Source organism: Dendrobates tinctorius, unplaced genomic scaffold (genome assembly GCF_039654945.1).
Source record: "Dendrobates tinctorius isolate UK_male_01 unplaced genomic scaffold, ASM3965494v1 ptg000029l, whole genome shotgun sequence".
NCBI classification, from domain to species: domain Eukaryota; kingdom Metazoa; phylum Chordata; class Amphibia; order Anura; family Dendrobatidae; genus Dendrobates; species Dendrobates tinctorius.
Window position 1 is genome coordinate 1,258,902 of NW_027361697.1, and position 25,204 is coordinate 1,284,105.

The 25,204-nt window shown below is 47.1% G+C and overlaps 1 protein-coding gene across 5 annotated transcripts in view; it reads right to left on the bottom strand.

Moving 5' to 3' along the window:
- The window catches only part of ASTN1 (astrotactin 1), a 577,374-nt gene extending 561,965 nt beyond the window's left edge, over window positions 1–15,409 (bottom strand). For 3 of the 5 annotated variants that reach the window (XM_073571291.1, XM_073571289.1, XM_073571290.1), the window contains exon 1: window positions 14,368–15,409. In XM_073571291.1, the coding sequence (XP_073427392.1) occupies window positions 14,368–14,641 (274 nt within the window). In that variant the 5' untranslated portion in view covers window positions 14,642–15,409. The remainder of the gene's footprint in view (window positions 1–14,367) is intronic. The other 2 variants (XM_073571288.1, XM_073571287.1) reach the window with 2 other exon arrangements.
- Window positions 15,410–25,204: the final 9,795 nt, after the last annotated feature.

The following is a 25,204-nucleotide window of genomic DNA, read 5'->3' on the forward strand; positions in this document are numbered from 1 at the left end:
ATATTACGATGCACAATGCGGGTAGGCAGCGTTTCATCTTTCTCGGGTCGTATTTCGTACACAGGTCCTTCAGGGTATATACGGCGTAGGACCCGATAGGGACTCTCTTCCCAGCGTGGCCCTAATTTGTTCTGGGGGCATTGGTCTAGTACGAGTACTCGGTCTCTGCTTTGGAGGTTGGTAGGTGGAGATAAATTATTTCCTGGGTGTTCTAAGTCTTGGAGTTTGGTATGTATGATTCGATGAAGAGTTTGCAGCCTGTGCCGGTGATTTTGGACCCATGATGACACCCCGGTCCATGGCTGAGGTTCCTCTGGGTCCAACTCTACCTCCATGATCCCTTTGCCCTCGCGTCCGAACAACAGGGAGTAGGGGGTATAGCCGGTAACTCAATGTACTCTGCTGTTATAGACCCATACTAATTCAGGGACATATTCGGGCCAACAGGCCTTCTTGTCACTCTCCAGAGTACGCAACATTTGGATTAATGTCCGATTAAATCATTCGCAGGCCCCGTTTCCCTGCGGGTGGTATGGCGTGGTCCGGTATTTGTCAATACCGTAGCGACGGTGTAGTTCCTCCATTATTTTTCCCAAAAAACATGCTCCTTGATTGGAATGTATCCGTTGAGGGCAACCATAAACTTGTATGAAGTTTCTACAAATTGCGGAGGCGGCTGACTCCGCGGTCTGGTCTCGAGTGGGGGTGACCACAGCAAACTTAGTGAAATGGTCTACCATGACGAGGCAGTGTTCATACCCCTGGAATGCGGGACCAATGGTCAGGTAATCCACTGTCAGAAGCTCGAGGGGCGCTGAGGTCACGATTGTTTGTCGCTGTGCAGGCGGTTTAGCAAATTCACATAGGCGACAGGTCCGGCAAGTCTCGCCCACAACAGCATGCAAGCATGGATGGTAAATTATCTGTTGTAACCATTGCAAGGTCTATTCAGCTCCGAAATGAGCCCCTTTTTCATGGGCTTCTCGAGCCAGTTCGTTAAGCTGCGCTCCGGGCGCATCTACCTGCCAAATCGTCATAGATGTTGTTCGTAATGTCATTTTACGATACAATAGTCCCTTTCGGATAACCAGCCTCTCCCATTGTCGTAATATCAGCGACATGTCCTGAGTCAAAGTCTGCCTTTGGGAGTCAGTGGGCAGTTTGCCAGCGGCTACCCATTTCCGGAGAAGCCCAATTTCTTCGTCTTCTTGCTGCTGTTGGATCCACTTATCCTGGGATTGCTCCAGCATGCCCCTTAGGGTCTCCAAGGGAGGTACTTTCTGGATGGCAGCTGTGAGCCAGGCAGTGGTGAGGGCAAACGGTATCTTTTCCCCTTCTAGTTCGTCGTCTCGACTCTTCCCTGAGGTTGTACTGTATGTCGAATCCTGGAGACGGCGTCAGCGCGTACATTCTCGGCCCCTCTTTTACAGATGATTTTATAGTTGAATTTCGCCATCCGGGCCACCCATCTTTGTTCCAAAGCCCCCAATTTGGCGTTTTCCAAATGAGCCATCAGGTTGTTGTTGGTCCACACCAGTACTTCGGAGCCCGTCAGGTACTCTATGAACCGCTCCGTCATGGCCCACACTACTGCGAGGAGCTCGAGCTTAAAGGAGCTGTAATTGTCAGGGTTGCGCTCGGAATCATGGAGTGAGTGGCTTCCTAACGCGATCACTCTCTCCCTGCAGTCTTGAACTTGTGACAACACAGCCCCCAGCCCGTGAAGACTCCTGTCAGTGTGTAGGATGAATGGTTGTGAGAAATCCGTATAAGCTAACACCGGAGCATTTGAGAGCGCAGCCTTAAGGTCTTCGAAGGCCTCTTCTTGAGGTTGTTGCCATTGGATTTTCATCCATTTGTCCCAGCGGGAGCCCTCTTCAGCAGGTCGTGCAGGTCTCAAGCTCGACATGCAAAATTCTTTACGAAACGACGGTAGTATCCGGCCAACCCCAGGAAGGCCCGCATGTCTTTTATCGTCTCGGGGGTAGACAATCCCTGAATGACAGCAACCTTTTCCCTGGACAGCCTTACGCCCTCTGCCGAGACGACATGGCCCAGATATTCGATCTGGGTGCGAAATAGGTGGCATTTTGGGGGTTTAACCTTCAACCCGTACTTTTGCAGCCGACCGAGTACCTGCCCCAACTGCTTCAGGTGGTCCTCAAATGTGGCAGCATAGATGATGATATCGTCTAAGTATATCAACGTGGCCTCAAAATTGAGATCTCCCAGACACCGCTCCATGAACCGCTGAAAGGTCTCCGGGACGTTGGCCAGTCCGAACGGCATACGATTGAACTCAAATAGTCCCATAGGCAATATGAATGCCGTCTTAGCCCTGTCTTCTTCTGATATGGGCACCTGCCAGTACCCACTGGCCAGGTCCAAAGACGAAAAATATGTCGCCTTCCCCAAGGCGGACCAGGATTCTTCTATTCGGGGTAGTGGGTATGAGTCTTTAATGGTGCAAGCATTCAGCTTTCGATAGTCCACGCAGATTCGTAAGGTGCCATCTTTTTTGTGTACCAACACAATGGGGGCTGCCCAGGGGCTTTGGTTTTCTCGAATAACTCCCTTTCGTAGCATTTGGGCCAGCAAAGTTTTCACTTCTTGGTAGAGTTATGGAGGAATCTGTCGATATCGTCCTCGGATGGGGGCCACCCCTGCCATGGGAATTTCATGGGTGATGGCGGTGGTACACCCAAATTCTTCCTCATGACTAGCAAATATCTCGTGGTATTGTCCGAGCAGTTTTACTATCTGGGAAAGCTGAGCTGAAGTTAGTCCGGAGAGCTCGACCCGCATCTGTTCCAGGATGTTTCGACCCTTCTCTTGAGCCGAGATTTCGGTAGCCTGTAGAGTCCGGATAGTTACTTCCCAAGGGTCCTCAGATTGCACTCTCAATTGAACCGCTGGGGCCGGCAGCACTTCTTCCAAAGGCCTTACTAGCTTGGCCATTTCGGTCCGAGATTTCAGGACGATGTCTTGGTCTTCAAGGTTGACGCAGTGCACCAGGATGGTCCCTTTTTGCACTGTGGTCACGGAACGGGTCACCAGTATGCCAGGAGGCAAACGCTCCAAGTAGCATGGCTCCACCTGCATCTCTACGCCCTCCAAGGGTATCGAGGCTCGAATTGGTAGGGCCATCACCGTCTGCCCAGGAGGCAGTACAAGCAGGGGAGCTGCTGGCGCGATGACTTTGCCCAGAGCCTCGCCCTCCCAGCAGTCCTGGTGTACTCGCGCTTCCCGCACCAACTGTTGTAATACCTGTCCTTGGGCCGTGCGGGAACCCCACTGCTTCAGGATCTTGTGCGTGGGATCATTGAGGAGCAGATTGACGAACTCCCGTAGTATGTTTATGCCCAGAATGACTGGATGCTGCTTAACAGTTTCCCCTTGAGTCAGTACCACTCCTCTGTGACCGAGGGATTTACCGCACAGCGTCTTCTGTACCCACACCACCCCGGCAACAGGGACTGGTAGTTGATTGGCGGCTACCAGTCTGATCATGGGTCCCCACTGGGGTCTCGCTGCCTCGGGGAAATTTTGCCGGAAATAAGTTGCAGGCATAGTTGTCACTTGTGACCCCATGTCCACTAGGCACCGGACTCCCCGGCCCTCTACTTCTGCCCATACCACCGGACATTTTGCGACCAAATCTTTGGGACTTCCACCACCTCTAATCGTGGTTTCTGGCTCCGAGCGGCATCCCCCCAGCCCCGAGCCCTCTAGTTTAATGGCCGCCGAGGTGGGTATCTCCCACGCCGCGGACACTCTCGGGCGAAGTGGCCCAGCTCCCCGCCTTCATAGCACCGGGTCTGTGCAGACCGACCGCCCCGGGAGGAGTGGGGCCCCCAGGGGCCGGGATTGAAGCTAGGTCATCCAGTCCCGGACTCAGTCCTTCTCTTCACTTCGGCCAACTCGCCCTTGATGTTCTTCAATTCTTGTTTCATCTCCTCCACCCATTGAGGCTCGTCAACTGCGTTCATGGAAGCCTCTACACTCTGGACCTTTCCCACGGGGACCGCCATCCCCTGCTCTTGCTCTCGAGCGCGTGCTTGACTTCCCACCTCTGAAAAGTCTATACGGGGATTCATTCTGACCTGCTCCCGTAATGCCTGCTTTATTAACGGGTCCCGAAGTCCAGTCAACAATAGGTCGCGTAGGGTAACGTCAATAGGTCCTACACCGTCCTTTAATTTGATGGCCGTATGCAACTCTTGGAGGACATTCATATATTGGGTGATGGTCTCCCCCTCTCCCTGCATCCGACTGAACAACCGGGTCCTTAACTCTCCCACATTAGTTGGATCCCCATGGGTCTGTTCTACAATCTGTAAAACTTTACCAAAGGTGTTGCGGTGTCCTGGGGGCCTCAACATTACTGAATTCCGAGCCTTCCCATCTGACACCATGAGAGCTACTTCGGCTTCCAGGTCAGGAGTCATCGGGTGCATCCGAAAGAGCCCCCGCATCCGTTCTGTCCAGCTCCATAGCATGGTATTGGAACTGGAAAACCTAGGCAGGTTGCTTAGCATAGCCCCCAACGAAATGCTGGACCGGGTGCCCTTGCTATCTGTCGAGTTCACGGCCCTTCCCTGGTCTGGGGAGTCGTTGGCCGTGCTCGGAGACTGCATCCTGCCGACTACGCCAAATGTAGGTAAACTGCAGAAATGACGTGGAAGTGCAATAAGGACTGCGCTTGCTTCTGGTAGAGTAAAGGGTTCTTTATTCAGCCAACGCGTTTCCTGAGCCTGCTGGCTCACTTCATCAGGGCATCAGTGAGCCAGCAGGTTCAGGAAACGCGTTGGCTGAATAAAGAACCCTTTACTCTACCAGAAGCAAGCGCAGTCCTTATTGCACTTCCACGTCATTTCTGCAATTCTGTCCTAGGACCCTGTGCAGACTTGCTGCTGCTTCTTTAGCGTTCATGGGTGTTGTGACTTCCTCACAACCCCAATAGGTGAGCACCTTCCTTACTGTTCCACAATTTTAATTGTTTTATACGGATTTCACACAGTGGATGCGCCCTGTATCTCTCCTTTTAAATGTAGGTAAACAGCAGGTACGCAGGATGCAGTGACGAGACGCGAGACTGAATTGAACTTTGGCTATAGAACTTTTATGAATTTAAGCCGCTAGGGCTATACTAAGCAACCAAAAATTAATAGCAGCTATTGTCCTCATAGGGACTCTGCACAAACAAACATTTTAAAAGTGAACACGATTAATCCGGCAAGGGCCCATTACTATAGGGCAGCGATATGGCCGACTACGGGTCCTTATTTCTTATAGTGTCACTTATCCTTCCTGACGTCCCTCGGCGTCTCTGATGAGGCTGTGTTGGCGTCGCAGCCGCTGGGCCCAGCTGCTGAGGATCTGTCGTAGTCTTCGGGCGCCCAGTGCCCAGGAGGAGATGGGGTACAACAGGCCCTGAGGAAGTCCTTTGATGAGGTGACCCTCTGTAGAAACAGCGAGGTTCTGAATGTAAGCGAATTCAATGAGACTCCAGTCTCCAAGCAGGGTTGTGTCACAGTTCCCAGGAGTGGCGGTTGGCAGGCCACGTGCATCGCCTGGGCCCCAACTGCCGACTGCAGCGGGGTGACGTCCACTGTGGCCAATGATGATGAGGCCGCAGCTGCGGACTGAAGTGGGGCGGTAGCGGGCAGGCCGCAGCAGCAGGCTTGAGTGGAGCGGCAGCAGCTGCGAGGGGCGGCGGACCAGACGCGACAGGCTGAAGTACAGCGGTAACAGCTGCGGACCACCGTGGGCAGGAAGAGACCCTGGATCGGAGTGAAGCGACAGTCTCTTGTTGGTAGGTACGGCGCCCACTCTCTGCAGGCCGCAGTAAGTCTCTCCTCTGCCGATGGTCTCCTTTCTCGTCACAGTCTGTCACTCTGGTTCTCTCAGACTCCCACAGTCTCTTGCCTCCTGTCTGCCGTTCCGCCAACTGACTCCCCTGCGCGCTCCCTGTCCCTTTTATACTCGCCCCTCCCCTTGCTGGTCTGTCACTTTCAGCAGTCCACTCTCCTCCTTTGCTCCAAGGGTACTGTTTCCTTAGGAATCCAGATGGCGGTCCCCTTGGTTCCGGTCCGGACACTCTGCGGGGGTCCTCCACCCTACAATGTGACCTCAAGTATGCAATTTGCATACTTCTGGCCACATTCTGACTAGACTGTATCCGACTTCTCACAGTAAATTTGCATTGAGCAAGGCCAGATATGGTCTAATGGGCTAGTGATGGCATTTATGCAAATTGTATGTTTGAGGTCATGTCTCTCATCTCCCAGTTACGGCACTGGAGAATCCTCACATTGCACAGTGCTTGAGCTGGGAGTTGATTCACAAATCTGCACTTGTAATTTAAGCATGGGTAACCCCATTAATTACTAACTGCATGGTTAAAGTGGAAATTTCTCAGCATTAAGGACACCATGAAATGATCAATGTTGAGGACCCATCAGCCCAGAACTGGTTGCAACCAATGAGACCCCGCAAAACTCATCTACTGTTCGGAGAAGTCTGTCCAGAAGAGCTCTTCACGGAAGATCTGCAGCCAAAAGCATATTATTGCAAAGTCAAGCTGCTCAAAAATGCACAAAAACATAGGAACTGGGGTACAGAAAAATGGCAGCAGGTGATCTGCACTGATGAGTCCAAATATTTGGCTGTAACAGAGGATAGCTTGTTTGCAGATAGATTGGAGTGTGGTACCACTATGAGTACATGCAGGCAACAGTGAAGCAAGTTTATGGCTGCATTTCTGCAAATATAGTAGGGAATTTGGTCAAGATTAATGGAGTTCTCAATGCTGAAAAATACAGGCTGATACTTATCCATTATTCAGTATCATCAAGAAGGCATCAGAGTAGCTTCAAATCTATTCTGCAGCAGGACAACGACCCCAAGCACACAGCCAATGTCTGTCATGGGTGATTCAGATGCAACAGACAGTGGCTCTGCATCTGGCTGCAGAAGGTCTTTGTGCTTGACATTGCAGATGTTCTCTTAATCCTTCTGACTTTTGGACCCAGTGGCAACCTTCCTCCGGCTCTAATTGACACACCTGGATCTGGATGTTTATAGACTCTTAGTCTGCTTCAGGGAGCCACCAGTGATATTCACAAGTTCCCATGTGAAGGCCTAGAGCTATAGTAGTTGGCTTAGTTCCTCTCTGGTGCTCTTGGTGGACATTTGGAGTTACTTCTCTGAAGACTGCTCAAGTTAAGTTTCTCCTCCCTTGTTTGTCTCCTTTCTTGTCTTTAGTGTACAGTGGGGACTGACCAGTGCTCATCCCCCTTCCCTATTCAGGGCCTAGCTCTAAGGATATACAAGGTTTAGGTTTCCTGCTCGGCGATTGGTGTGGAACTAATATACGGTAGGGTAGGCAGGGTGCTATTAGATCTGCCTAGGGGTCTCCACTCCCCTATGCCCTTCATGTTGCACTTATTCTTCCCACACTGTGCGTGACAATGTCATTTTGAACAATCTTCCCCATAGCGAAGAACATGGAGGACTGAAAGTGATAATATGCCTCCTACAAAGCCCTGATCTCTCAGATCACATGAAGATACCAAAGATTCTATTGTAGATCCACATATGATCTGTGGTTAGTTCTCCAAGATGTTTGTAACAACCTGCACATCAATTTCCTACAAAAACTGTGTGCAAGCGTACGTACAAAAATTGATGCTTTGAAAGAAAAGTCTGGTAACAGAAAATACTGATTTTATTTCCAGTTCTCTTTTGTTCATACACTTTGCAGTTTGTTAATTGATAGAAATAAACTAATAACTCTTCTATTATTGAAAGCAATCATGCTTTGCAACATTTTTCTACAAATGTCTAAAACTTTTACCATGTTTGTCAGATTTGTACTGAGATGGAAACCATCAGTAACTGGGTTAGGTAAATGAAATTGATGTTGCCATGCCAGGCAGAGATTTTGCCCTTTAGCATGGTCCTTAAATGATGGCAAACTCATGTAGCCAACAATGCAGTAGGTTATCAGGTTGTCCTTATCCCTGGGAAGCCTGGAAATATGTTGAAGAACAAAGCCATATAAAGCTTATGACCAACAAGTCAACAGATGCTGAATGGAGTAGTGGTGCATATGTGTGACCACCGCTCTATTCAGACATGAGATACTGGACTCCAGTTCTGATGACCAGCAGGGATTCCATAGTGATCATGCATGTATCTTTTATCTTATTTTTTGCTGTCATCCTCTTAAAGTGAGTGGATAGGTGATTTATATTTTCTAGTAAGCTTAATAATTCTTGGCTAGACTACTCATTTTATTGTTGGTTCTTTTTTTTAAAAAAAAAAAAACTTGGTATTTAGTTAGTTTATTGATTAAAGGGAACCTGTCACTTCGGACAATGTAAAAAATCAGCAGAGATGGGTCTGCTGGGAGAAAATTACCATTATTTCTTTCTGCAGCCTCCGGATATCAGTCATAAAGGCTTGCCAGTGCGGCTACATTCACACTGCTCACATAGCTGTGAACAGGTTCTGTTAAAAACACTTCCCAACATTTTAACTGGCCGGGCGTGCGGAAAGCCGGCGCTCAGTGCTGTGACTGTAGCTGCAAAGGAATGTCTTATGGCTGAAAGCTGGCGGCTCCCAGGAGGAAGAAGTTCATTTTTTTCCAGGTGCCGCACTTTCAGTACGATGGCCGGATAGTTTTTTATGGCTATCTACCTGCAGATTAACCCTATATTTAATAATAAAAGCATTATCGGACATGACAGGTTCACTTTAAGATGGCTATTTCGACAACTCTTTAATGAAGATTGCCATGTCAAATGTTACCTTCCATCCAATAACAGCATTCACTTATTTCATTTTTCTTGTACTATGTGGGTTGATAAGTGAATTACACCATTTATAATCTCATGAATTACTTAACATTCCCCTGAAAACATATGAACCTCTCGATTACTCAAAATATGAGTCTGATCACATCAATAATCTTTGCCTTTAGGATAAAAGTGCCCATTAGTCCACACCTAGTCAGTTTAAATAATTTTTAGGGTAGAAAATGTATCAGCTTTACCATTCATTAATTGTTTTAATAAGAATTGTACACAAATATTCTTCCGATGCCAATCAACTTTGATTCCCAATTTATGCTCCAGATTAGGGATGGGCGAATCTACTCGTTAGGACTCGTTACTCTGCGAGTAGTAGGGGACTCGCAGGAGTCGGTACTCTGCGAGTTTCCAAGTGATTACTCGCACAGTAACGAGTCCAATGCAAATAAGGCTAAGTGCACACGTACCGGAACTCTCGCGGAAATTACCGCGAGAATTCCGGAATTCCATTCCGCGGGAAAATCGCATTTTAAATTCCCGCGATTTTCCCGCGGAAAACTAGCGATTTGCAAGCGTATTTAGCTTGCATAATGCTAGCGTTTTCCAAGCGATCTGTATCATCGCTTGGAGAACTGATTGACAGGTTGGTCACACTCGTCAAACATAGTGTTTGACAAGTGTGACCAACTTTTTACTACTGAGGCCGCCTATGCGGCATCAGTAGTAAAAGATAGAATGTAAAAAAATAAAAAATGGTGTTATTCTTACCCTCCGACGTCCCGCGCCGTCTTCCCGCCTCTCCACGCATCCGTTCCCAGTAATCCTTTGCGAAAATGCCCGCGATGACGTCCGTTCTCGCGGGATCGCGATGTCTCACGGTTATTCGCGATGACGTTGGAGGGTGAGAATAACAATATTTTTTATTTTTAAATTCTATTTTTTACAGGGATATGGTACCCAAAGCCCGGAGGACAGTCTCCTCTCCTCCGGACCGTGGGTACCATCCGCAATTGTTCTGCTTACTTTCCGCATGGTGTGCACAGCCACATGCGGGAAGTAAGCGGAACAAAAAAAATGGCAGCACAGGAATCGCTGCAATACTCGCATCCCCATTCATTAACATTGGACTCGCTAGATTCGCAAAGAGTAGCGAGTTTCCGAGTCGGACTCGTTAGAGTCTAGCGATTCCGAGTATTTCAGGATTCGCCCATCCCTACTCCAGATACAAAGTCAAATAAATTTGAAATTTTCAAATAATTTTACGTTTTGTGCCTAACAATGCCTGCTGGTATTTTCAGGGCGTTCTCACAAATGGGTCATTTTCTTTCATTTTGTGTAAAAAAAAAGTTTTGTAAACTTCTCATGCCAGACAAATCCATACTTATAATGAAGCTTACGACCTTCTTTATGTCTGACGTCTGACTTGAGTGTATAAAAATCAAGGCACAATTTTCAGGCTCCTAAACTATGTTGTCTTAGTAGAAGGCACCCTTAGATATTATCTAAATGTGATTGTTCCCACTAAAACACCAAAATCATAGTTTTCAGTCATCCAAAACACATATTGAATTTATTCATTTAGTCTAACACCTAAATACCCTAACCAAAGACAAGGTTCCATTTAATGTCCTTCTCACCACCCCTGCCTGCCTGGTACCCAGCACATTGGTGTACCAACCTCATCCTCCAAGATATGAAATTGAAAACATCTGTCCAAAGACACTTCATTACTTTATTGAAGGCTATTAGTGTCAAAAGTAGACAATTGACTGGTTGGACACTAAAGTGTCACCCATACTCAGGTGCTTAAGGGGACCCAAAGATGTCTTCAGCACAAAGTAGACACCAGTAATACAAATGGGCGGAAGGTCAGTTACATCCAAAACACCTATTGAGTTATTACTTTAGTCCAACACCTAAATACCCTAACCAAAGACAGGGTTCCATTTAATGTTCTTCTCACCACCCCTGCCTGACTGGTACCCAACACATTGGTGCACCAACCCCATCCTCCAAGATATGGAACTGAAGACAACAGTCCAAAGACAAAGAACCTTCATTACTTTTTGAAGGCTATTAGTGTCAAAAGTAGACCATTGACTGGTTGGACACTAAAGTGTCACCCATACTCAGTTGCTTAAGAGGACCCAAAGATGTCTTCAGCACAAAGTAGACCTTAATAATACAAATGGGTGGAAGAGCAGTTACATATTTTGATTTGGAGCCCATATACTTCAATCTACACCTTTATGTGTTAGCTTGAGTAAATGCTACATATTTTACCTCTCAACCATTGTCTTGTCGGGACCAAGAAAAAACATGATCAGATGAACATTAGATATGGCATACTAGTTCAGTATACAAAAGAAATAATCTTAAACATCTGGGGGTGTTACAGCTGATCAAGTCTGCAATGCAATGTTCACCCAACATCTCAAAAGTATAAATATGGGACAGTTTCGGTTGACAAGAATTCCAACTTATGACACATTTTGTCGTAAAATGTAGCATAAACTTTATTTTCAATCTAAAGCCAAAACTTCAACTCTTAAACTTTCCAAAAAGAACATAAAATATATTATAGTAAAGGAAAGGACATAATGTACATACACATTATCGCTGGAGCTATTTACTGACCTCAGTGGTAATGCTGAAGAATATGGCTCGTGACCACTAAGGCCAGTGACTGACTGCGGCGGTCACATGCATGGCACATCCTCACTATAGGACAAGACCTCTGAGGATTATTGCCCTGGAGCAGACCTGGTTTTGCCAGGTGTGTAATGTTTGGTTTGGTAGTCTATAACATTTTAAAACTTATGTCAACTTTTTAACTCCTTTTTTCAAAATACAAATTAATGTATAAACATTTTTTAGTAAGTTTGTGAATACTGTTTATTGTATTACTTATTTTGTACTAATGCTTGATATTAGTCTATATTGTAGCTCACAGCAACATTCACAACTCTGCATGCTTCAGAGCTGAGATCTCCTAGCATTCTTTTCCAGCTCAATATCTGTAGAGATTTGAATTGTTGTCTTATATCATGCAATGTAAAGTACCGATGTAAAAAAAAAACTATTCTAGATTATAGTCCATTTGTAACATGTCTAATGGCAAGTTTATCTGTTTCAAGTGAAAGAAAACCAGGGGTGCAGAGTGATCGCAGTCACTGTTGCTGCACCAGGGCCACGGAACCTGGAGGTGAGAGGGTGATGGCTAAATAGTAAGAAAACCAAAACTTTTAAAGACCCGTGATAGTTGAGGACCCTTTAGGAGATCTACATTAAAGAGAATCTGTCACCCCATTTTTTGACTATGAGCTGCCGGCACCGCCATCAGGGGCTTATCTACAGCATTCTGTAATGCTGTAGATAAGCCCCCGATGTAACCTGAAAGAGAAGAAAAAGGAGTTATATTATACTCAACGGGAGGTGGTCCGGTCTTGGTTCAATGGGTGTTGCGGTCCGGCGCCTCCCATCTTCTAACGGTGACGTCCTCTTCTTTGCTGCCTGTCGTGGCTCCGGAACAGGGCAGAGCAGTGCACCTGCACCAGAGCCACGACAGGCAGCAAAGGAGAGGACGTCACCGTTAGAAGATGGGAGGCGCCGGACTGGACGGCGACATCCATCGGACCGGGCCGAACGCCAGGGTGAGTATAATCAAGCTCTTTCTTCTTATCTTTCAGATTACATCAGTGGCTTATCTATATCTACAGCATTAGAGAATGCTGCAGATAAGCCCCTGATGTCGGTGCCGGCAGCTCATAGTTGAAAAATGGGGTGACAGATTCCCTTTAAGTGAACATATCATTAAGTAAACAAAAAACATATGAGGGCCTGATGCTACTTTCAATAGTTCAGCACAATGCAAAATTGAGGAAAATGTTTCCAAAAATTGTAACCCACCTGCTCTTCCCTGTATATAACTGGTTAGACTAGTGATTAAAGCGATTGAACAATGGATGGCATTACAGATTTGGCTATGGGAACCCCATAGAGATCTTATCTCCAGCTTTTTTCATCCATATAATATCAATATGGGATATGCTTAGAATACCCAAGTTAAACTTTTTCCAATCATTTTCAGAAGATTTTGCTAGAGTTCTGGTATCGATAATATTTCAGATCCCACATGGAATATCATTCAGTGGGCAAAGCTGTCTACTAATTCAGCTATAGATATTCTAATTGTGTCACCTCTGGGTAAATGTGTCCATGTTCCTTGGTCTGAGTATGGACCATAATCCTGGACCGAGCCAAAGTGACTGTTGAGTTTGGATCAGAAGACCACTGACCAGTCCTGGAAATCACAGTCCATACTTGAATGTCCGAATTCAACTTAAGGGAGACAATCCATGCTTGTGATTTTAACCAGCGGCCTACCTGACTGTATATAGATTAAGAAAATTTGTCAGCTCAACTAGGCCGAATTAGCAATTGTGTAACTGTACTGGAATTAATAGCTGTTGACCAAAGATTCAATAGGACTAGGACACCATATTTTTTATGAGACCAATATTATAGCTCTGCATTACTCAAAGATTCTGTAGAGCCGCCTAAGGCCTTATTGGCAACCACCATCCATATTTCCCATAACCATTTTTCTCCAAAACAGCTGAGTAGACTAAAACACAGGAGCACAGCTTGATTGGGAATAGGCTGATAAAATAATCTTCAGAAGTTTAAGCAATAAAGCGTTTACGCAGTTTTCAACCTTGAGTAATGATCTCATAACTTTATGACCCTTTTAGGAGTCACCCAACCTGAACCACTTAGAGCGTAAGGAAAACACATCTCTGACAAATGCATCTCTGTCCAAAAAAGTTATGTTCTGAGCGACAGCGAGTGCACTTCTGAGCCATCTCGTCATGAATGAATGAGAAATTTGGCCCATGTTCAAAGTGACCTAAGTCACTAATTGATCCTTACAGATTAAAAAAAATGCATTAGTAGGACACATATCATTTAGCCAGTGTTCACTTCACTGATAGCAAGATCTGCCATGTAACCAACATCCAGCCATGAGTGGTTTCCAAAAAAGAACAGATTTTTTGGAATGAAAAATTGTGTTATCTCAAGTAGACATTTTTTTTCCCTCTCCCTCGTTCTGACCGCTGGACCAAGTTCTTACATCAATAGTCCCAATTTAACAAGCATGCCCTTGGCCAAATCTGATAGAGCTCAAGTCTTAGGAAAGGGATGAGTCTTTCATCTCTGAAGTGACGGGCTGCTCGTGTACAAAGACATCACGGGCAATTTCTAATTTGTTTTTAGCAGTTGTGAGGTGACAGTAGAGGCATGGAGCAAGCTCACAGCAGAGGTGACATAGGTGCACGTCATTACATAGCGATAAACAGTACAGATCTGCAATGAGGATGACTTTTACAGTGTAATCTCTCCATTCATTATATGCATCCTGCAGGCCCTTGTGGAGCCCAGCACCTGCAGTGGATGTTTATGATGAATGACCCTCTGCAATAGACAACACAGGTTCACATGAGGTTTTTTTTAGGAGTGTATCGTGTGCTAAGATGCAGGTTGCACTCACCCAACACAAAGTAAGGCAGCTCTGTATTCTCCAAATCATCCGCTACTGCGATCTCCCCAGGGAAGTCATTCCGGACGGAGAAGAGAAGCTTGGGCTCGGAGGCTGATGGACTGTGCATGATGCTGAGGTCGTTCTCTCGGAGGAAAGGGAGAGCTGAGACCGTGATGCTCTTCATTTTACACTCGAGCTCTCTGGATGAATCCTCCTCACCGACACTTCTTGATATGAACAGGAAACCGGCTAGCAGCACCCAGAAAGCACCGGCAGGAGCCATCTTTAGTCTTCCAACACTTCCTATGTCTCCTAGCTGCAGGCACAGAGAAATCTACAGTATCTTCACACCAGCACGGTTAACTATCAATGACCTCACATACAGTATGCACTTGCCTTTACTCTAGCTGCAACTACAGGCACAACCGGCAATGGGCAAGGGTTAAAAGAGTGTAGAAAGATCCCCGAGCAGCCCATGTATACACGCGTGCCCTACTACTTTGCAGATGTGCAGTCAATTCTCATCCCACCATCAATCATCTGTATCACATGAAAACAATACTTAATTTTGGCTTTTATGTCAACCAGTGTAAACCCTTCATCATTCCTTGGAAGTACCCGACCATATGCTGGAAATACAATGCCACAATCCTTCACTGCAGGCACAAACACATCAACACACATATCCCTCCTACCTGACAGCCGGTGTAACCCTTCACTGCAGAAATTCCCTCAGTACCTGTGCATGTCCACAATCTCTCCCTTTAACTCCTCGCTGCACCTACAAGCACAGCATCAAGATGCACAGTTACACACACACTAAGCCACATCTGCCTATCACCTCTGCCCATCTGTCTCGCTTTATATTTCTTCCCTCCTATCCCTTGTTCTTCCCCTCCCTCCCCGAGCCTTTCTTTGCTTGCTTCCCGTCTCCCTCTTGCTAGGGTGAAGGAAGAAAGACCCTTTTTTCCCAGGGCACAGCAACAAGAAGCTGATGAGTGCAACGAAGACCCTGAGCCCGGCTGTGATTTCTTTTGTCTGTAGGCAGTGGGGATTGGAGGGAGATGAAAGAAGGATGAGATGGAAGAGAGGTGGAAGGAGGGGATGAATGGGAGAGGGAGGGATGGATGGAGCATGCTTCCACTGACTATTTGCAGCACAGTCCTGCTTATTACAAGGACTGATGAAATCCAAGAACCAAGGGTGGAAATCACTGTACACCCAGATGCCTTGTTTATCTTAACCAGGCTGAATGATATGATACAACTCAACTATAACGTCCCCTCCACAGACAACTTCCATTATATTTGTGTTCACAGTCACTCCAACACTACTTGTCATTGGTCTACAGTTTGGCTTTGCACAGAGACTTCCAAAATCACAAAGCATCCCAATAACTTTTACACTTGTGACAAATCTAAAATAACATCGTATAATATAATATAGAATGTAGTGAAAGTGATATAAAAGGTATTATCATAGATTACATTGTGACGTAACATAACCTTGACTAATAGTTTTAATGTTTACAAAAAGAGCACGCAAATCATAAATAACACATTATATTGATATAAAAGACATTGTACTGTTATTTTGTATTCTTCTAAACTATTATGTATTTTTTTGTGTATAATGATAACAAATAAATAAGAATATTAATGTGTTGTCTTGCTTCTTTAACGTCCGCATTGAGAGCTGAGCAAGGAGGTGACGCTTGATACCTGATATTGAAATAAATCTCATAGTTTGTATTTTTTTACATTATATTAGATAGAATACATTTTATAATAGTCATTATATATTATTGTATTAAAGATTAAATACGTCAAATATAAAAGGGTTAGTCTTGACTGGTCACATCCACATCGAGAGGTAAGATGTCAGGTGGTATTACGTTTACTGATGAGTAAAGATGAGTAAATTTGTTCGGATTCGGTTCCGAATATCATTGGCAGTGAATATTGTTTTTGCTATATTTGTCGAACACAGCCAAACGTTATTAGAGTCAATGGGAGTAGAAATCATCGAATATGTGCGGAACCGGTCATAAGACATACATTCGGCACGTATAGTGTTCGAATATGTCAAAATCAGATTCAGGGCAAAAATCTGAACAAATTCACTCCTCTCTACTGATGAGTGCGCAGTACAGATCATCTTGGGTTCTATACTACATCAGTAGTGCATGGGCTTCTTGACCAGAGTTTTGTGAACCTCCTTCAACTTGCCGGCATCCCTGGTGTCTCTTCTGATAAGTAGACATGGAATGACATAATGCATACATGAAAATGTTGTACTAAACAGAAGTGACACCAGGAAATTACTGGGAATTCTAGCAGATAGAAGGTTTGCTGGGCACTGGTACGGCAGCTACGGACTATCTATGTGATCTCTGGACCAAGGGATCCTGCAAATCTTTTTGATCATCTCAAGAGTAGTGTTGAGCATTCCGATACCGCAAGTATCGGGTATCGGCCGATACTTGCTGTATCGGAATTCCGATACCGACTTCCGATATTTTTTCAATATCGGAAGTCGGCATCGGAATCGGAAGTTCAAAGTTGATTGACAGCCTGACGTCATCATGATGCGCGGTGTGTGCGCATCATGATGCGCCGTCATTTCGGGCCTTCCAGGGGTCTCTGCCGGCCTGCCGGGGGGCTGTGCCGGCCTGCCGGGGGGCTGTGTGGACTGCCCGGGGTCTGTACCGGCCTGCCGGGGGGCTGTGCCGGCCTGCCGGTGGTCTGTGCACCCTGTGGGGGTCTGTACCGGCCTGCCGGGGGGCTGTGCCGGCCTGCCGGTGGTCTGTGCACCCTGTGGGGGTCTGTACCGGCCTGCCGGGGGGCTGTGCCGGCCTGCCGGTGGTCTGTGCACCCTGTGGGGGTCTGTGAATTTCCCACACAGCAATGGCATAAAGTGAGACTAGGGACTTTTTTTTTTTTTTAAGTGGCGAAGGAATACAGTGCGGAAGGATACCTACCTTCCGTCATTGGATTCCTGCAGCCCGTAGAGAACGGCAGCAACAGCTGATGCTGCAGTTCTCTACCCAAGATCGTCGTGGGACACACTCGTGGACTGCTTCGGATCGTGGGTGAGTATTTTTGTGGTTTGTTATGTTAATATTTATTCCGTAAAAGACAATGGCTTCGGGGAACAATGTGACAAGTATTGGTAAGTATGTTACTCTATGTTATATGTACTGTATGTCTATGTATGTATTGTATGAATGTATTGTATGTAGTATGTATGTAGTATATATGTGGTATGTATGTAGCATGTATGTAGCATGCATGTAGCATGCAGTATGTATGTAGCATGCATGTAGTATATATGTAGTATGTATGTAGCATGTAGTATGTATGTAGCATGCATGTAGTATATATGTAGTATGTATGTAGCATGTAGTATGTATGTAGTATGTATGTGGTATGTATGTAGCATGTAGCATGCATGTAGTATGTATGTAGTATATATGTGGTATGTATGTAGCATGTAGTATGTATGTAGTATGTATGTAGCATGCATGTAGCATGCAGTATGTATGTAGCATGCATGTAGTATATATGTAGTATGTATGTAGCATGTAGTATGTATGTAGCATGCATGTAGTATATATGTAGTATGTATGTAGCATGTAGTATGTATGTAGCATGCATGTAGTATGTATGTAGTATGTATGTAGTATATATGTAGTATGTATGTAGCATGCATGTAGTATGTATGTAGTATGTATGTAGTATGCATGTAGTATGTATGTAGTATATATGTGGTATGTATGTAGCATGTAGTATGTATGTAGCATGCAGTATGTATGTAGCATGCATGTAGTATATATGTAGTAAGTATGTAGCATATATGTAGTATGTATGTAGCATGTAGTATGTATGTAGCATGTAGTATATATGTAGTATGTATGTAGCATATATGTAGTATGTATGTAGTATGTATGTAGCATGCATGTAGTATATATGTAGTATGTATGTAGCATATATGTAGTATGTATGTAGCATGTAGTATATATGTAGTATGCATGTTGCATGCATGTAGTATATATGTAGTATGCATGTTGCATGCATGTAGTATATATGTAGTATGTATGTTGCATGTAGTATATATGTAGTATGTATGTTGCATGTAGGATATATGTAGTATGCATGTTGCATGCATGTAGTATATATGTAGTATGCATGTTGCATGCATGTAGTATATATGTAGTATGTATGTTGCATGTAGTATATATGTAGTATGTATGTTGCATGTAGTATATATGTAGTATGCATGTTGCATGCATGTAGTATATATGTAGTATGTATGTTGCATGTAGTATATATGTAGTATGTATGTTGCATGTAGTATATATGTAGTATGTATGTTGCATGTAGTATATATGTAGTATGAATGTAGCATGTATGTAGTATGTAGTATGAATGTAGCATGTATGTAGTATGTAGTATGAATGTAGCATGTATGTAGTATGCATGTTGTATGTATGTAGCATGTAATTTTTTTTTTTTTTTTTTTTTACATTCAACACATTAGCCGGATGATGGGACTACTACTGTCCCATCATTGGCTAATGTGTCAATCACTGTCATGGTAGCAGGCATCGCCCGATGGGACTTGTAGTCCCATCGGACGATGCCTGCACAGACCCCCGAAGCCTGCACAGCCCCCCGGCAGGCCGGCACAGCCCCCCGGAGCCTGCACAGCCCCCCAGCAGGCCGGCACAGCCCCCCGGCAGGCCGGCACAGCCCACCGGAGCCTGCACAGCCCCCCTGGCAGGCCGGCACAGCCCCCCGGCAGGCCGGCACAGACCACCGGAGCCTGCACAGACCCCCTGGCAGGCCGGCACAGCCCCCCGAAAGGCCCGTACAGACCCCAGAGAGGCTGTACAAGGGAAAAACAGGATTTTTCTTATTCCGATACTGGAAGTCCCATAGACTTGAATGGGACTTCCGGTATCGGAATCGGCGATACCGATACTTTTTTTTAAGATCGGCCGATCCATTCCGATCCGATACTTTGAAGTATCGGACGGTATCGCTCAACTCTACTCAAGAGTGCAGCATTGGGACAGGTGTATGATCAAACACGAATTCTGGCAAGTATCAATAGATGCAACGACACCTGCCCCGATCACTTCTCGATGCAGAAGTAAGTAAATCAAAGTCATTCTATGTGTAAGTGTGCGCGTGTAGCCCATTCACTATCTCCATCTATCCCCCACTCCCTCAAGATGGCTGGACCATTAATGTAAATACACACCTGTACTTTGTATCTCCGCCACCTCATTGTAGACTGTAAGCTCTCACGAGCAGGGTCGTCTAATTTTGCTTTAATTATTGTATTGTTAATGTCGTTACTTATGACTTGTGTTTTGAAACTGTTAAACTGTAAAGTGCTGCGGAATATGTTGGTGCTATATAAATAAAGATTATTATTATTATTAAGCGAAGAAGTATAATCCTGGTATAATGTCCCCAATTCTGGGCTTCTTTCAGTAATTATGCTCCTGCTCTGTGGCTCCTTTCCAATAAATGTAAAAAAAAAATTAAACAATTCTACTAACCTTTCGCGACTCCCATGATGTGACGCGTCCTCTCCTATAGCCGGCGGAGAGGCCAGCAGCTGACTTCAGAGTGCAAGTGGCGGGCAGCGCATGACATCATAGTCATGTGACATCAGTGACTTGCACACCAATATCATCTGATGGCCTGTGGTGTGTATTTGTAAGGGAGTGGACTGTAATTTCGTGTTCCTACCCCTGAAAGCAACAATTGATTAAAGTGAATAGTGTCATGCGTTTTTGTGCATGTAATGTGATATGTGCAGTGTGGCCTGTGTCATGCAGTTTTAGGAATATATTGTATAATAATCCATGGTGTTTTAGGCAATGGTGCTGCTGTGTAGGTACTGTAAAGGTAATGCCTAGTGTCAGCAAGGTACACTACAGCATGACTATAGTGTAAGCATAGGATAACACATAGTATAGTGCTAGGTTAGAGAAAGATAGTGACTGTAAGTACATTAGGGTAAGATACAGTTAATGTTTGGGACTAGCCCAGATTGGGAAGGGAACAGCACTAGCAAAATTGGGAATCACATCTAGGAACAAAATAGTGGAAGATGGAGCACCAATAAGAAGTTTCATCCATCATGGGCGTTGGAAGATCAAAAGAGCACTAAAACTGATTTGTCATGGGAAGTGGCCTGTCTAGAAAAGTTGGTGTTAGGCGTTGGATTCCTGGCACTGCACAGTGGGAATCCAGAGCCAGACATCCTGCGGTCTCTCATTCTCCTCCGACCGCTCAGACTCAGCAATCACGGCGAGCCAGGCATTCCCCTCAGACTCGTTCTGTGAGCCTGGATGTTGCTGCCACCTCTGGTGCAGCAATGGTAGCGCAACCTGCTTTGCAGGGAACTGCTCCAGAGGCTAAGTCCTCGTGCCGTGCTACTGGGCATGCCCGCAACTTGTCCTCTCAGTGGAGAGCACGGGTCACATGTGCAGGTCCTATGTCGGATCTGATTGGTCCTTCCCAAAGTACTGGAAGGTCCCGGAAGCGCATGGCTATAAAAAGCCCGCATGGCGGCTCGGCCATGCGCTAGTGTTGCATATTATTCTGTGTGTGTATGGTGATGGATGTATGGACTGGTGACTGACTCATTATGATCCCCTCCCTTGGTTATTACGAATGGTGACAGTGAGTTGGATTAGTCAGTCCCAGGTTGTGGCAAGCTGCACGCCACTTGCTCCACGCCTACACTAGCGTCCGTCGGCGCCCGGTTCTCGGCGCCGACGCTTGCGGCTCCCTCTGCCGCTGTGCTGTAGTAACAGCAACTGTTGGTGTTTGCGGCTGCAACGCCATACGCAGGCCTCTGTGACGCTAATAGGGCCAGCGCCTTTTCTTTAGCGTTCGGGTGACGTTAACCCGAGCGCAATACCGCACCACCTAGGTGCATCTGTCATTGTCCAGCAGCGGTCTTGTCACCTACCGCACGGTGGACCCCAGGCGGCGAACGCACCTACTATTATTTATATTTGGTGCGTTCCGCCGTCCATAACATTACACTAGCGCCAGGGTCTGGCTGGCAATGGCAGACGTGCAGCAGCTGCAGCGCTACATTCGGCAGCTGGAGAGCAGGTTGGCGGCTATTGAGAGCACTAACTCAGCTGCGAATGCTGCGCTAGCTGCTGCTCAGACAGTCGCTGAGGCTGTCTCACGTGCGCCCACACTTTTGCCCTTGCTGACAATGTCTCGCCTCCCGCTTCATGATAAGTTTTCGGGTGATAGTGCCTCCTGTAGGGGATTCGTTAGTCAGTGCTCCATTCAGCTGGAGTTGCTGGCTGCACGGTTTCCTACAGAGCGGGCTAAGGTGGGATTTATTGTCTCCCTGTTGTCTGGCCGGGCATTACAGTGGGCCACGCCATTGTGGGAACGTGATGATCCCGTGGTCCTGGGAGCTGCTCAGTTCCTTGCGGCTCTGAAGCAAGTCTTCTTAGGACCACAGGTCACACACGATACGGCTCTCCAACTGTTATCCTTAACACAAGGGTCACTTTCGGTTAGCCATCATGCTGTCCGGTTTCGGACACTGGCTTCCGAGTTAGAGTGGCCGGACAAAGTGTTGGTCCCGGTGTTTTGGAGAGGCCTGGCTGAGCATGTAAAAGATGCCCTAGCTACTAGGGAAATTCCCACAAGTCTGGAGGAGTTGATTGCCGTTTCCACCCGCATTGATCTCCGCTTCACGGAGCTTGGGTTGGAACGAGCGCAATCCAGACGTAGGGTTAATTTGGCTCCCACCTTTACCGAGCCGCTGATATATCCTGCACAGGAGCTCCCTTCCTCTGAGCCTATGGAGGTGTCTCGCACCGGCACTAAGTCGCGTCCGGTGCGAAGCTCTGTGCGCTGTTATCAGTGCCGGCAGTTTGGCCACTCGGCTGGCACATGCCCTCAGCGGCCGAAAAGGCGACCACGTTCAGTGGCCGTAGGTGGTGGTCAATCCAATGTGGGGCCCTTTTCACCCAAATCGGTGTTCCGGGGTACTTTAGACAGTGGGTCCTCCACCTGGGAGGCAGAGGTCACCCTGGATTCCGGGGCCGAGGGGAACTTTATGTCCTCGACTTTTGCCCAGAGACACGCTATCCCTCTGGTGTTACTCTCCCAACCTCTGACCATTAGGGTGGTAAATGGGGTACCGTTACCGTCTCAGGTGACCCATCAGACAGTCCCACTCGGACTCTCTATTTCACCCTCACATCAGGAGACTCTGTCCCTGCTTATTATGCCCAATGGCATCGATCAGGTGCTCCTCGGAGTTCCCTGGCTTCGTTGCCACTCCCCCCATATTGACTGGGCTTCGGGGAGGATACTGGGCTGGGGCAAGGACTGTGAGGGAAGGTGCCTGAGGGGCAGCGTTCAGGTGGCTTCCACTGAAGTGCCTGCGGATCTCTCCGCGCTCCCCAAACCCTACCACCAGTACGCGGACGTCTTCTCTAAGAAGTCTGCGGAGACGCTCCCGCCGCACCGTTCCTATGATTGCCCGATTGATCTCCTGCCAGGCACAGAGCCTCCCCGAGGCTGTGTTTACCCGTTATCACTCCCTGAGACAGAGGCTATGTCCCAATATATCCGGGAGAACCTGGCTAGGGGTTTCATCAGAAAATCTGTGTCACCGGCTGGTGCAGGGTTCTTCTTCGTACAGAAGAAGAACGGAGAGTTACGCCCCTGCATTGACTACCGAGGTCTCAATGCTATCACGGTTAAAAACAAATACCCCCTACCGTTGATCTCGGAGTTATTTGACAGGTTGCGGGGGGCCCGGATCTTTACTAAATTAGATCTGCGGGGTGCATACAACCTGATCCGCATTCGCGAAGGAGACGAATGGAAGACAGCTTTTAATACCAGGGATGGCCATTACGAATACCTGGTTATGCCCTTTGGCCTTTGTAATGCACCAGCTGTCTTCCAAGATTTTGTCAACGACGTCTTCCGCGACATGCTCTCTACCTCGGTGGTGGTCTATCTGGATGACATACTCATCTTTTCGCCAGATTTGACCACCCACCGGAGAGACGTCTGCAGAGTCTTCGACCATCTGCAGGCGAACTCGCTATTTGCCAAGCTGAAGAAGTGCCAGTTTGAGCAGGAGTCCTTGCCGTTCCTGGGCTATATCATCTCGGCCCAGGGGCTGGCCATGGATCCTGCCAACTTCAAGCGGTAATGGACTGGCAGGAACCCCATTCCCTCAAAGCGGTGCAGCGCTTTTTGGGGTTCGTGAATTACTACCGCCAGTTCATACCACACTTTTCCACACTGGTGGCTCCTTTGGTTGCTCTCACCAAGAAGGGAGCTAACCCCAATGCTTGGTCAGAACATGTATCCAAGGCCTTCTCGGCTATAAAATCACATTTTGCTGGCGCTCCCATATTACATCGTCCCGATGTGGATAAGCCGTTTATCCTTGAGGTAGACGCTTCTTCCGTCGGTGCAGGAGCAGTCCTTTATCAAAAGGATGCTCAGGGTCGGAAGCATCCCTGCTTCTTCTATTCCAAGTCCTTCCCACCGGCGGAGAAAAATTACTCCATCGGCGACAGGGAGCTGCTAGCCATGAAGTTGGCTTTTTCTGAGTGGAGACATCTCCTGGAGGGAGCCCGGTTTCCCTTTCAGGTACATACGGACCATAAAAACCTGGTCTATCTACAGACGGCCCAACGCCTGAATTCCCGTCAGGCCAGGTGGTCGCTCTTCTTTTCCCGATTCCGCTTCACCCTCCACTACCTCTCTGGAGAGAAGAACGTCCGTGCGGATGCTCTCTCACGTTCAGTGGTCTCAGCGGAAGAAGGAGAAGCTGAGCCTCGGTTAATTCTACCGCCGGAGAGTTTTACGACCGTGGCTCCAGTTGCTCTCGAGTCGGTACCACCGGGCAAGACCTTGGTGCCTCCTCAGCTACGGCCGGAGGTCCTCGCCTGGGCACATGCCTCCAGGGTGGGTGGCCATTTTGGTAATAAACGGACCGCCGAACTCCTGGCAAGGTCATATTGGTGGCCACATATGGCTCGAGATGTCAAGGAATACGTGCAAGCATGTGTTTCGTGTGCTCGGAACAGACCCTCTAGACAGAGGCGGCGGGGCTGTTGTTTCCCCTGCCAGTGGTGGATAGACCTTGGGAGATGGTTGGCATGGATTTCATAGTTGGCCTGCCCAAGTCTGGTGGCAGTACGGTCATCTGGGTGGTCACCGACCATTTTTCCAAAATGGTGCACCTGGTGCCACTCGCACGCCTGCCTTCCGCTCGAGGTCTGGCCACCTTGTTCATTAAGCACGTATTCCGTTTACATGGCATGCCGGACAAGATCGTGAGTGACCGTGGTCCCCAGTTTGCGTCTTGGTTTTGGAGGGAGCTCTGCAGTTTACTCAGCATCGAGCTAAATCTATCCTCCGCTTACCATCCCGAGACGAATGGCTTGGTCGAGAGAGCCAATCAGACCTTGGTCACCTATTTACGGCATTTTGTCTCTGCCAGGCAGGATGACTGGGCATCCTTGCTACCTTGGGCTGAATTTGCCCTAAACAATGCGGTGGCTGATTCCACTGGTCAGACGCCCTTTCTCCTAAACTATGGTCAACATCCACGCGTCCCTGTCCCGATGCCAGTGTCCTCCACCGACTCCAGGGTGGCAGACTGGGCAGTGGAGGCCTGGGACATTTGGGATCGCACTCAGGATGCTATCCGGGCATCTAAAGAAAGGATGAGGGCGTCCGCCGACACGCATCGGCGGCCCGCGCCAAGCTTCTCCCCTGGCGACATGGTATGGCTCTCCACCCGAAACATTAAACTGCGG